We start from the raw sequence: 13,770 nt of genomic DNA, 5'->3' as shown, positions 1-13,770 counted from the left end.
TATTTTAAAATGAAATACGTTAAAAAGCATGATTGACTTAATAATATTCTTACCTTTGCACTTGTATATTATTTATTCGCTCTCAGGCGGGGCAACATCGTAGCCAAAACCTCGGAGTCTTCTTCATTTTCACTTTCTGCCTCACTGCTACTTGTGTCAGAATTGTCTGCTAAGTTTATAATTATTTGATCTACAACACTTGTGCGGATACAATTCCTTTTCAAAATCAGCTTGCTGCAAGGCTTTCTGCGTGCTGAACTCTTGATTGCCAGTCTTCTTTAGTCACTTTGTCCAGAGCATCATGAACAAGTTTCTCAACGTCGGTTATTTTAAATGTCTTATTATTACGTGCTACCTTCTCCCTTCACTTGAGCCCATACCATTTTCAATGGGATTGTACTGGCAGTGATAAGGAGGGAGCCTGACAACTGTATGTCTGTATGACAACTGTATACGTCGAGTTCATAAGTTTTTTGTTGGGTTTTATATGGGAGAACCCTCATTATAAGTTCTGGTTTCGTTTCTTTCATACAGTATTGTATGTTTTTTCGAGACAGCCAATTTTGAATCTCTTCCTTTCTCCACGATGAATTTGGAATTTTCTCGGCGAGTACTGAGTGGTATGGAGCATTATCCATAACGATGATCGAGCCTTCTTCCAAAATGCATAGCAATTTTTTAAACCATTTTCTAACGATTCAGCGTTCATTTCATCGTGATAGTCCGAACTGGATGATGTCTTAGACCGAAAAACTCACTTACATTCTTGCAAAAACCCATCTTTTGCCGAACCGACATGACAAATTATTATCTTCTGCCTTTGCCGAGAGGAACCTTTAGCCCACCAGACTCAGTCGTATCCTGCCATATGTATTTTCGAGTATGGTTTTCATTAACCCATGTTTCATCGAGGTAATATATGGGCCTACTATCACCAGATTCCTCTAAGCTCTTGCATAGTTCTCAAAAAATTTTAAACGAGCCGCTACAATATCATTTCGTTCCAATAAAAACTTTCTACCATCATTGGTTTTCTTATACCCTGAAACCAACATGCCTTAATAATCTATTTGTTGAAGTTACCGATCCGTTGTAATCAAGTTTTTGTTTGAGATCCTGCGTGATTCTTTTTGATGTGGGAAATTCCCCTAAGCAAGAAGTCCTTTATTAATAGTCTGAAATTATTATGATTTTTATGTGTCTAATTTCTTTTGGAATAACATTCTAAAGCTGCATACCATTGTATGATTTTTTTTTCTTATATAGTTCTAATTTTGTGAGTTTGCAAAACTGTTATATTTTTTATTTCTTGTATTAAAACAGTGAATATCATTTTAAGTTAGAGAATGTATTTGTGTTATTGTTCACATAAATATAATACATTATAATATAGGCCTATAAAGTGTTAAAATGTTTAAATCAATAAAAATGTTTATACAGGTTCATCATTATATAAATTTTACATTGCTCTTAAAACCCTTTTTTGACTAATCGAAAGTATATTGAAGTTTTGATTGGATATGCACACACCCCATAAGATACATCTGGACAGAACATGGGCATGAAATAATTACAGTTTGATTACATAGATTGGATAACCATTTTACAGCATAAATTCCAGAGTACATTTTACTTAAAATATGAATCAATATGCTGATCCCAACTCGGCTATCGATGTTAAAACCTTAGAATTTGGTATCATGAACTTAAGATACTGTCTTCAGTATCATTATGAATTTGGACTTCGGTACTGCTCTTGGTTTGTTTTGTTGTAAATGTAATTAATTAGTCTTTTCAGTGTTTAAAATAAAATTGTTATTAATAAAAACTTCTTCAATAGCTAATAGTTTAATAAAAAAATGTATTTTTCAAACTCTATTGTCTATTACCATTGTTGCTAATATGTATATGTTTTAAAATTAATAATATTTAATGCTTTAAAACAAGTACAAAGCAAAATTACGCGGTTTTTTCCTTTTAATATATTCATTGCATATTCGCATGTGTATGTGCATGCATATTATATATCTAATCTAATATACTATACAGCCGCATGTGTAACTGACTCACTGACTGATATATAGATACAAATTCTAACATAGTTCTAGAAGTGCTGGAAACTTGAAATTTGGCATGCAGGTACCTTTTGCAATATGACCCGGAGGAAAAGTCTGAAAACCGGACTTTTTTACTTTTAAACCCTCAAAAAAATTCCCAGAAAATCGCGCATTCTTCACCCGTGCAGGCATTTTTTGTAAGCCCGATAGAGGCGGGCGCGAAACCGTTCGAGCTAGCTCGGATCTGACGAAAAATTCATGGTCAGGAATGAAGTGATCTACAAAAAAGGTCCAGTGACTTTTTGCTCTATCTTCCATGGTTAAGCGATAAAACGCTCGAACATTTGACATTCCAGAGATTTTTTCGCTTAAAGTAATGTTTCGAGCCCGATAGCGGCCGAACGGTAGGTCGTTAGCTCAAATCTGATTGACCCATCAAATTACCAAATTAAGTGATCTACAGAAAAGGTCTAGTGACTTTTTGCCCTATCTGCATTGGTTTGGCCGAAAAAACGTGATTAAGTTCAATTTTTTTGTAATTTTCACGTGAAAACTTTGTTTTTGGGGTTGATAGCGGCAAAACAATTGGTCGGAGGTCAAAATAAAACAAAGGTTAGATTTAGCAAATAATATGATCTACAAAAAGGTCTAATGACTTTTTCCTATATCTCCATTAGTTTGACCGCAAAACGCGATTAAGTGAAAATATTTGGAAATTTTCACCTACAAATTTACATTCCGGGCTTGATAGCGGCTAAACGGTTGGTCGTAGCTCAAATCAGATTTCCATGTATATTTAGAAAATCACGTGATCTACAATAAACGTTCGGTAACATTTTGCCCTATCCTCAACGGTTTGGCCGCATAACGCGTTTTAAAGTTTTTTTTTTTTTGAGTTTTACGTGAGATTTTGTTTTCTGGGCTCTATTTCAGACAAAAACTTAGTTCTAGCCCAGAGTAACAATTTGATTTTAATACAAAATAATGCGATCTACACAAAAGGTCCAGTGACCTTTTACTCTATCTTCCATGATTTAGCCGTAAAACGTAATTATATTGTAAATTTCACTTAAAAACTTACTTTTCGTGCTCGATAGTGGCCGAACTGTTGGTCTTAGCTTAAATGTAAAACTTTTTGTAAGTAGCTATTCATAGGATCTACAAAAAAGGTCCAGTAGCTTTCTGTCGTTTATCTTTCCGTAAGCCTGATAAATGCTATAAATGGCTAATTCTTTGTCGTCAATTTTAGGTGTTTTAAATTTTGCAACTATAATTAGTGCGATTCATGCTGGTTCCAGATTGGACTTGTATTACTCCGTTAACAAGTGACTATAACCCCCCCTCCACATCGGGAGTTGGCTGAGCGTTAGTGAAGCTTTAATAGTAGATAGGGACAGAGTGCTTTTTAAAATGAAATAGTGATTCCTTATCAACACTGGTATGGAATGAAAATTTCCGAAGTAATATAAACCCCCTGATCAACGTTTTATTTTGATATAGGTCGTAGATCAAATCTGACGTCACAATCGAAAGACAAAATTAAATTTCCGACAAGAAAGGTCCAGTCACTTTTTGTCGTATCTCTAACGGTCAAGCCGTAAAATGCTCTTTAAATCAAAACTTTGGTTAAAATTAGTAAAACGACTGACTAGTATACGTCTACTGGAGCACATCGTGAATTGGCTGAGCGTTAGCGAAGGTTACATTAAACACCCCTGGAATTTCCTTGTATGACCATATAATCTCCTGAGTAAATTAAACCCCCCGATGTGTTAACCACCCTGGTAACATTAACCCCCCCCCTAGGGAATTTCCTGGCATGACCTCATGTCCGAATTCTAACAATCACCAAATCTCTTAACCCCCCCCTGGGAAGTTCCTGGTATGACCAGATAACCCCCTGGTGTCTTCTACCCTGGTAACGTTAACCCTCCCCCTGGGAATTTCCTAGCATGACCTCATGTCCGAATTTTACCAATCACCAAATCTTTTAACCCCCCCTGGGAAGTTCCTGGCATGACATAATGTCTGAATTTTGACCTATCACCAAATCAATCTTATCCCCGAATTCAAGGCACTTACTTTTTTTAAACCAAAGCTCGCAGCTCTAATCTGACGACGGAATCGAAAGATAAAATTAAAATTTCCGACAAGAAAGTTCCAGTCACTTTTTGTCGTATCTCTAACGGTTATCTAATATACTATATCCTGAGTAAATTAAACCCCCTGATGGCCTAACCTCGGTAAGATTAACTTCCCCCCTGGGAATTTCCTGGCATGACTATATAAACTCCTGAGCAAATAAAACCCCCTAAACAATTTAAAAATGTTGACTTAGGGTAGGTTTTTTTACTATTTTCCACTCAAAAATTTACAATAGCTGACAGGTGCAGACTTTACTACCACGCTCTGTACCTCCTAAACCCAGAGCTCGTAGCTCAAATCTGATGGCATAATCGAAAAAAAAATTAAATTTCCGACAAGAAAGGTCCAGTCACTTTAAGTCGTATCTCTAACGGTTTAACCGTTAAAATGCCCTCAAAGTCAAAAATTTGGACGAATCCGGAAAGAAATCAATGAAAAAGGTCAATTTTTAAATCCTTTGTCATTTACCTAATGTCCGGACTTAAAAACCAGTCACCGAATTCCGGTTATCCCCGAATTTTAAGCATTTACCTTGGGGGCCTGGGGGCGTAGCCCCCAGCGAGCCGAAGGCGAGTATGTATATATGTATGTGTGTGTGTATGTATGTGTGTGGTGTGTAATGGTGTATTATTTTGTACTATATTTATATTCATTTTTTTTTATTAATCCAGTCCGTTATTTCTTCAGGCGTGAACAACTCGAGACTGCGCACAGGCATCATAGCCCATGCAGGCTCATTTCCCGAGGACAATGTTTTTATACATGATGCTATTTTTATGATGTTTATTTTATGTTGTTTATTCTATGATGATTATTTCTTATTCTTTCTTCACATTTCAAAATTGTTCGGTATTGTAACAATCTAGAAATTAACTGTACAGATTGTATTATAATATTGTACATATTTTTGGGAAATAAAAATATCAATTCATTCATTTTTTTTTTTTATTCTATGTTAGTCTTCGTAGACATAATGTGATTTCACGTATTTTAAACGCTGAGTTTGTTTACTTACCTAAGACAATAATTATGCATGTCCTTTAAGTAGCAAATCAATAATCGTAGACCAGAATGGAACCTTGAGATATTAACGCTTCAAAATTTGATTTTTGTTTATTATACAGTAATTTCTATAAATTGCTTTCTATTCAGTCAAATTTAAGTAAGAATTTTGTATTCCTAAATTTCATAGTTTTTAACATTTTAGTGTGACAAATACTGTCAATAGTTTTGGATAAGTCCATGAAAATTCCAGCTATTTTATTTTTATTATCAATTGACTCGATAATTGATTCAATGAAACTTACTAAGGCCGTAATGGCAGATTTGTTTATTCAGAATCTATGTTGTTCTTAGACTATTGTACTGTTCTAAATTGGGCCAGCCCGGTTTAGATCGGGAAAAATCGGAAATAGGTAGGTAATTTGAACAAAATTAAGGAAGTCATGGAAAAGTCAGGGAATTTCATGATAGACCATATAAAATATCCGGTTATTCCTGCAGGGTGTCTACCGGTCACAGAAGTACCTGAAAAGTTTTGAATTGTAAAAAGGGTTTCACAAAAATCACCAGATAATACGGCTTATGACTTTTTGAAAGAAATTTTCTGTTTAAAATATATGTTTATAGCATTATGATAATAACTAGTGAATCTTCAAGAAAGATTCAGATCCGAAAATCAATCGACAATAGAATCTGGGAGGCTCGCCATGTAATTTAATTATCGTAAATAGATAATTTTATTAATGAATAGTCTGAAATTTAAAAACAGTATTTGCTTGCAGTTAGTATTAGATTTACGTTCATAGATCGCCACGAGACTGCTGCATATCTTCCCGGACGTTGGATCAGCATTACATAAATTACTGATTACGAAAATGCCTAATTGACAAATTAGCCTAGTTTTGTAAACCATAATTTGCTTGTAGATCTGTATTTATGTACATGCATCACCGTGAGTCTGCTGCGTATTGTTGTACCTCATGTATGAAAATCTTTATATAGATATCGTAATTAACAAATTATCCTACTTTTGTAAATATTTTGCTTCAGTTCCGTATATGACAAGCATTGTCGTGAGTATGATACTTATATTCGTGAACTGCAGCTGATCGGCAGTGTACCGATCGCTAAAACATGTTGTCTACAGAAAACTTTCATCCCCAATATTTCAGTTTTAGATTATTAATTTTGTTGGATATTTATTGGAAACTCACTTTTTTCAGTACTTGTTTATCATAATCAGATAATGCGGTTACCACTCCCTCAATAATTAACTGATCTTCACTTATATTTGTTATAATGTTATCAATACATTACTTAGAAATGACTGTAACTCTAGTTTTGAAGTCGATTAGATACCTCATTCCATATCTAATAGAATATGTTTCAATTCTTGTGATTCAGAGGAATATTTAAGAATGCCAATATTGAAATCACCCACGACAGGGAGATATTTTTTTAGATATTAAAAATTCAATCAAACTATTAATGTGAATTTAAAACTGAATTTACAGATTATTTTGTTCTATACATTTCTATGAATAAAATACTGTGTTTATCGATTTGAGATATAGCACTACTAATATTCAAATAATTTATCCTGACACTAAGCATCAATTTTCACAAAAGTCAGTTGTTTTCCCTTCAAGCTCTCTTTATACAAGACCGCTACACCACATCCTGTTGTAATGTTGTGCATATAATTTGTACTTTGTATAAAATTTTGTATTTTAAATCGTTCTATCTCATTGTTATTCATATTATGTTCTTTTAAAATAGCATGTCCAGACTTTTTTGTGCCCAAATAATTTTAAATTGGTCTATAAATAACTGTAAATGCTGAATATCTTGAAGAAACATTTTTAAATCTATCAATTATTTGGGTTTTGTGCAAACCATTTTCTGAGATTTTAAGGTAACTGTCGTAGGTAGGAAACAAATATCTTGTGTCTGTTTGATGACGCTCTGAAGATTTGACATGTGGAGGCTCTGGAGACTTGGCTTGTTGAGGCTCTGGAGACTTGGCTTGTTAAGGCTCTGGGACTTGGCTTGTTGAGACTCTGGATACTCTGCCTGTTGTCTTGTAATCTTGAAATGTTATATTTTTATCCTAATAATATAAATACGAAAGTAACTTTGTTTTGTTTTTACGCATAAACTATTAAACATATTGTATTGACTTGCTACATGGACATTCTTAGCGTCCCTGGTTAAGGGATAAGAATACAGGCCTATTCTTATTCTGAAAATTCATACAGAATATTTAGACTTGTTTATATTAATGTGCATTTTGTTAACCTGTTTGTAACACAGGTTTTTGTAACACCAATTAGTTGCACAAGATGTTTTTGCAGGGATCAACTAGAGATGTAGAGGAGTATTTAGCAAACAAAGAAATAACAAAGAATAATATTTGTATTTTTATTTCAATTTAATATTTCTTTATTTTAAAACTACAATTTCTCCTTATAAATAAGTGTATTAATAATATTATAAGCATTCTATTTAGCAAAATTTACATAATTTTATGAAAAAATCTTATAGTATAGGTTTTTTCATAAGAAACTTTATTAAAAATATAAACTATAAACCTAACAAGTTTAACATTCAAGCGTTAACATTCAATCATATTTTTAACAGTTTGTTAGAATTGAGACACTAAAATCTAAGTTTCTGAAGTAAAACATTTAAGTGAGTTTTATTTTGTAACAGAGTTTTAAGCTTTAAAATCAGAGCCTCAAATGCATGGCTGGCAGGTAACTAGCATATAGTATTGTATTATATTGTAACCTCTTAAATAGAGTATTTAATACAGGTAGCTAGTTTTAAAATTATATGTGTTTATGTATGTTTCTGCTCTGAATTTGTCTGACCTACTAAGTCCTCTCAATTTTAAACACATTGTTTTTTGTTACCTCAGAGAATAATGCTAATCTTACCAGTTGCCCATATTACATTCTGATATATTACAATATAAATACATTTAACCACATTCAAATAGAAATATTGTATTATTGCTGCTATTGTGCTATTCTTACACGTCATGTTGTTACATTGCAGCAATGGAAGGAGCAAGGAGTAGAATTCCTACAGTTAAGCACAACAGATATTTTTGAAGCTCCATCACAAGAAAAGTTGGAAAAAGGTGTGAACTTTATTAAGAAGTTTGAAGGGACTGACCAATCAGTGTACGTACATTGTAAGGCTGGACGGACTCGTAGCGCTACCCTCGTTGGATGTTATCTAATGAAAGTAAGCTTCTTTATTATACTTAACGCACATTTGTTAGAAGAAAATTTGAGATGAGAGTTTAATAGAACTATAAATTACAGTCATATTGCTTTTGTCTGACAAAAATTTCTTTGTTTGAATTTAATTTTGATGGTGGATTTTTAACAAATATAGAAACTTTTACTGCACAAGTTTTTTTTTTATTTATAAATTTAGATTTGGAAGGATTTTGTGTATCACACATTACTATGTCCAAATATGGTAAAATTTGAAAATGAATTGTTTTGCATTAAAACAAGCATATATGCAGAAAAATTAGGCCTACTTAAAATGTAGTTAACAGTAAATTGACTTCAAATCAACAAAATGAACACTATTTTTGTTTTCTTATTGTGACATTAGAGGTTTAGGAACATCAGTAAATAGGTAAGTTAAGTAGACGGAAGAAAAATACATCATAGTGTTTATCAATGAAAGCTTGGTGAATTCCTCTGCGATAATTATTTAACAAATTATAAAAATTTATTAACAGTTGTTCATGATGCATTGATGCTGTTAAGCTATAAGTATCAAATGACGAAGAACATGAAAAAGGCTTATGTAAAGAGAAGTCATTTGTCTTGCAGCTTAGAAGCACTGATGCAATTAGAGCAAATTTGTAAGTAGTTACGCTGAAAGGGGGGTAACACAATCAGTAATCGTAGCGTGTTCACCATCCAGACAATGGTTATAATTTCTTTTACTGATTTAAATTATAAGATCTGATTGTAATTTCTAACTACATAATAACCTGTGTTACTAACCAATTAAACTCATTAAATCTGTACTTTCCCGTTAAAGTAAGTTTATTATTACATTTTATATCAATGGATCTTGACAGATAAAATGAGAGAGGTAGCATTACATGTTAATGTGACTAATGCAACAATTTTAGGTACTTATGTATTATATCGACCACACTATTATTATTTTAAAACATCAACATATTTGGTAACTTAGAAGCATGGTTGTTGTTAAGGTAACTGCCCACAATAGACGTCCAGTGTTATCTTATCGCAATACCTGTCCCTTCCCCCCTGGTCAAGGTTCAGCGACCGGCCGCTCCAGCGATAACGATAATAGAGGTATTCATGATTTATTAAGTTTTTTTACACGGTACATAATTCCCTTTCCATTACAATTCAATTTATATTTCTGATCAGCCCCTCTAGAATTTGATATTTTACTGATGGGTACTATCTCGAGGGATGTTTTTCTTTCGTTAACATCAGCGCGGGTTTCGGCAGCACTGATGGCCGGAGGCACTCGCATTTTGAGTGGCGGAGTGTGATCAAGAATAAAAACAAGTTTTGTGTGTGTTTTTTTTTTCAATAAAGAGTTAAGTTTTTGTTTGGTAATGTTTGTTTTTGTTGAATTTTTGTGTTTGGAGAAATTTAGGGGTGTGGTCGATATAAGATGTAAGTACCCAATTTTAAATGGTTATATAAACATTTATACTCAAAACATGTTCGATCATACTCTGTAAACAACAAATATTATAATTTCTTTTCTGAACCCTATAACACTGTATACTTTTTGTTTTGTAAACAAATTTCTTACAATATTGTATTTTTAAATCATCTAATTACGATTCAGATACTTTTATGCAAAGTATTTTTAATATGTCAAATAAATTTACAATATATACTGTAAATAAGTTTTAATTTTTACTTGAAACTTATATAATTAGTTTTATTTTCTGATTCTTAACAAGAAAATTGTGTATATATATATATATATATATATATATATATATATATATATATATATATATATTGATAAAATAACACTTCATATATACACAAGGTAAATATGCTATGCAATATGTTATGCTATTTCTGTATCAAGCTCTACCATTCAAAATTTGTTTAGAACAATGAATAAAACTAATGAATTCATTTAGGATGACTTGCATACGCCGTTTTTGGTAAAATAATTCTGTTTCTAAATCCAGAAACATGGATGGAAACCGGAGGAGGCTGTGAAGTTCATCCAAGACAAGAGGCCCCACCTGCTACTGCGCTCCAAACAGTGGGAAGCTCTCAGCCAGTTCCACAGGGACCATGTGGCCACTCATGATACCGCCACATAAGTGATAGTTTTGCTTTCATTCATCAATTTTTATATACCTTTGCATTTTTATACAGCGACTTCGGCCAGCTTGCAATCCTCTAGTTAGGAATCAATGGGTTTTTCGTAGAGGAGGCTATAAATAGTTTGGTTCTAGCAAGCGAGTGGATGCTTAAGTGGATTATTGAAATTGAAATCATAGACTTTGTTACAACAATATATGCCGTACTTATTTATTGACATAACGTGTTTAAAACATACCTATTAGCATACTATCCATGAAAACTGTAAATTAAGGTATTTATAGTCTGTTTTTATCAGGTAAATCGTGTGAACTCATTGTAGTGGTGCTATAATATTAATCCTATTTTAAGTTTGTAGTTTATGAATATTTTTATATTTATTTTCTTGACAAGTCACTATTATATTTACACTATTTTATAGAAAGAAATGTTACTTAAACATTTATATGTTGCTTCACTCAATATCTTACCTTAAATTTGCAAGTTTTGACATTAGAGTATTTTATGTGCTGTATTCCTTTATATCATATTGAGGATTATGTCCATGAACACTGATTTCAATTAAACATGAACAACCAGTGATGCTTGAAAAACAAACACAAACAAACCAATGAAACAGGTGGTTTGGATATTGGCTTAATATTTAAGATAGTTATTTGTAAACAGTTGACGTCTTCACGATAAGGGGAGACAATGTTTGAATTGTGAACATGTAATGTAGGTTATGCATACCTCTTTATTGAGTTCAAATGATATTGTTTGGTACTATGGCTTGCATAGTTACAAGAGTAAGATAAGTAACATAACTGAAATATTGTAACTTATTACATAAATGCTTCTGGACTTTACATTACAGATTGCTCTAAATTTTGACAACCTGTCACCAGATGCTTGTCTACCATGATGGCTCTAATATGTACTCACCATACACCAGATGTCCCAAGAGTTCCAATTCCTCATCTTATCTTTTGAAAAGTTGGGAGTTTTTTAATATTCATTAAATTAACAACACCTGAGGATGTTTGAAAATTACTCCTCTTTCCTAAAAAATGACGGGGTCAACTCAGGTTTTAATAGGATTAACCAATTCGTAAAATTAAAGGTATTAATGAGAGAAAACCAACAGCAACACCAATATCTGACCACTCTGTCTACAATGGATACTTTTCAACAAAATTACAATTTTACACTACTTTGGATTGTCACCTTAAAGATCTCTAAATTTTAACGTTATTCTTCTTTTATCAAGACCTTTACAATGACGTGTCATACAGTAGCATTACTGTCCAAAAATATTTTCTTTTTCCTAAAATATGGAAACTACAGTGTAAATGATTTTTTACAATTATTATTTAATCATGTTATATATTTGTTAGTATTATCTTATACTATATAAAAATTAACCTTGTATCTGTAAAAGATTCTATGGCAGAAATGTTGTATGATAGCAGTTCTCTATGACAATTTTTAGATAGTGCTACCGTGCTATACATTTTCCCTACAGTTTTGCATTTGAGATCTAAGTATTGGGTATTTTTCTTATTTTGAGCATTTACTCAATATAAATTACTTATAAATGATTACAGTTTCTGCCACTTCTGCTAGATAAAGCACATCCAGAACGTTTAAAATGGCAACAGATAACCATATCTTCTCATATACTGTTACATATATGAATATATATATATATATATATATATATATATATATTATATAAAACACAAATACATATATGTAACTCAACGTTGTTGTCTATGAATAAAAAAAAATGTATTTTATTGTAATCAAAAGTTGTACTAACATTTATTTACTAAAAATTACAAAAAGTGATTATCAGTTTTGCATCTTTAATAAAGCATCCAGTTGACTAGCCAATCGCCATAAGTATAAGTGATCTGGTGAACATCTGGTATTATTATGTAATCAGTTAACTTGATTCATTATTAGTTTCTTACAAAAACTGAAATTATAATGCTTAATTATGATTGTAAATAAATAATGGTTCCAAGTGCGAGGATGGCATCTGTTATGTAGAAGCTCAACTGAAAACATTTAACTCCAACTCTAGTAGGCCTATTTGCAATAATACATTATCGTAAAATAAATAGGCCTTTTAATATTTGTATGTATAGAATAAGTATTTATCACTGAATAACTATGTGATCTGAGAAAATATTTCTGCTTATTTATTATACTATCTATTGTATTAAGAAATTCAAAAACAATGTTAGTTATATTATATTTATTTCTAAATGGTTTTCCTAGATGTAATATTTTTAATTAATCTTAATCATGGATCAGATCATAGTGTGTCAAACTAGTACATGGAAGGCAATTATATTGCTACAATCTTGTTCACATTACATATAAACCGCCTTCTCTTCAGCTGTCATCCTTCTCCCGTCTTTCTCACTGACTAAATAATTGCACATAAATTACACTTCATAAATTTGATCTTTAATTAAAACTTATGCAGACCCATGCTGAACCACTATATGTGGGAAATAGTGCATGTATTTTTAAAGTTTCATTATGGTAAATTCGTTTAGAGATGGTCAAATAAATATTTGTTGTCAGCATATACATAAAATATCAATATTGTTTTACTGCAACTCATTTTATTTTATATGTTTGTGATGAAATAAAATGTCTGTTTTAGGATTTTTAATAGTTGTAGAAACAATTTATTTATGAAAAAGTAAATATGTTGGAACATGTATTATCGATAATTGGAATGTTGACAAATTATTAATAAATTAAAAAACAAGCTTTGCTACAAACTTATCAGTCTAACAAGATGAAATAAATCATGTAAGTTCTTATTAGATTAAATTATACATCATAATCTAAGGGTTGAAAAAATACAATTACTCTTTATATTGTACAAGGCTTGGTAATTGTTTTTTTTTTTCTATTAGTGTATAAAATCATAATTTTAATTATTCTCCTTGGTTTTATGACATGTTATAGAATATAATAGTACATTCCCACGAAACATTATTAAAAATTTATGCCAATTTCTGTTTAACATACACGTACAGTTTTTCCTATGAGCCTTATCTCTTATCTGCCTCAAAGAACTACTTGTGATACACCAGCTTTATCAGTAATTGTATTGTTAGGTTCATTATAGTACAAGGAATACAACGGCTTTGTTAACAATCTCATATTGTTAGCCTTAGTATTCTGTAAAGAGTATGCAA

At 31.8% G+C, this 13,770-nt stretch overlaps 1 protein-coding gene across 1 annotated transcript; it reads left to right on the top strand.

Moving 5' to 3' along the window:
- Positions 1 to 6,146: 6,146 nt before the first annotated feature.
- LOC124353813 (phosphatidylglycerophosphatase and protein-tyrosine phosphatase 1-like) lies at positions 6,147 to 12,948 on the top strand. The gene is made up of 3 exons (XM_046803829.1): positions 6,147 to 6,156; positions 8,125 to 8,456; positions 10,429 to 12,948. The coding sequence occupies exons 1-3, from the start codon at positions 6,147 to 6,149 to the stop codon at positions 10,564 to 10,566; spliced, it is 480 nt and encodes a 159-aa protein (XP_046659785.1). The 3' UTR covers positions 10,567 to 12,948.
- The last annotated feature ends 822 nt before the right edge of the window (positions 12,949 to 13,770 follow it).

This window comes from Homalodisca vitripennis, chromosome 1, assembly GCF_021130785.1.
Source record: "Homalodisca vitripennis isolate AUS2020 chromosome 1, UT_GWSS_2.1, whole genome shotgun sequence".
In the NCBI taxonomy this organism is placed as follows: Eukaryota; Metazoa; Arthropoda; class Insecta; order Hemiptera; family Cicadellidae; genus Homalodisca; species Homalodisca vitripennis.
This window is presented reverse-complemented; position numbering and strand designations above follow the sequence as displayed.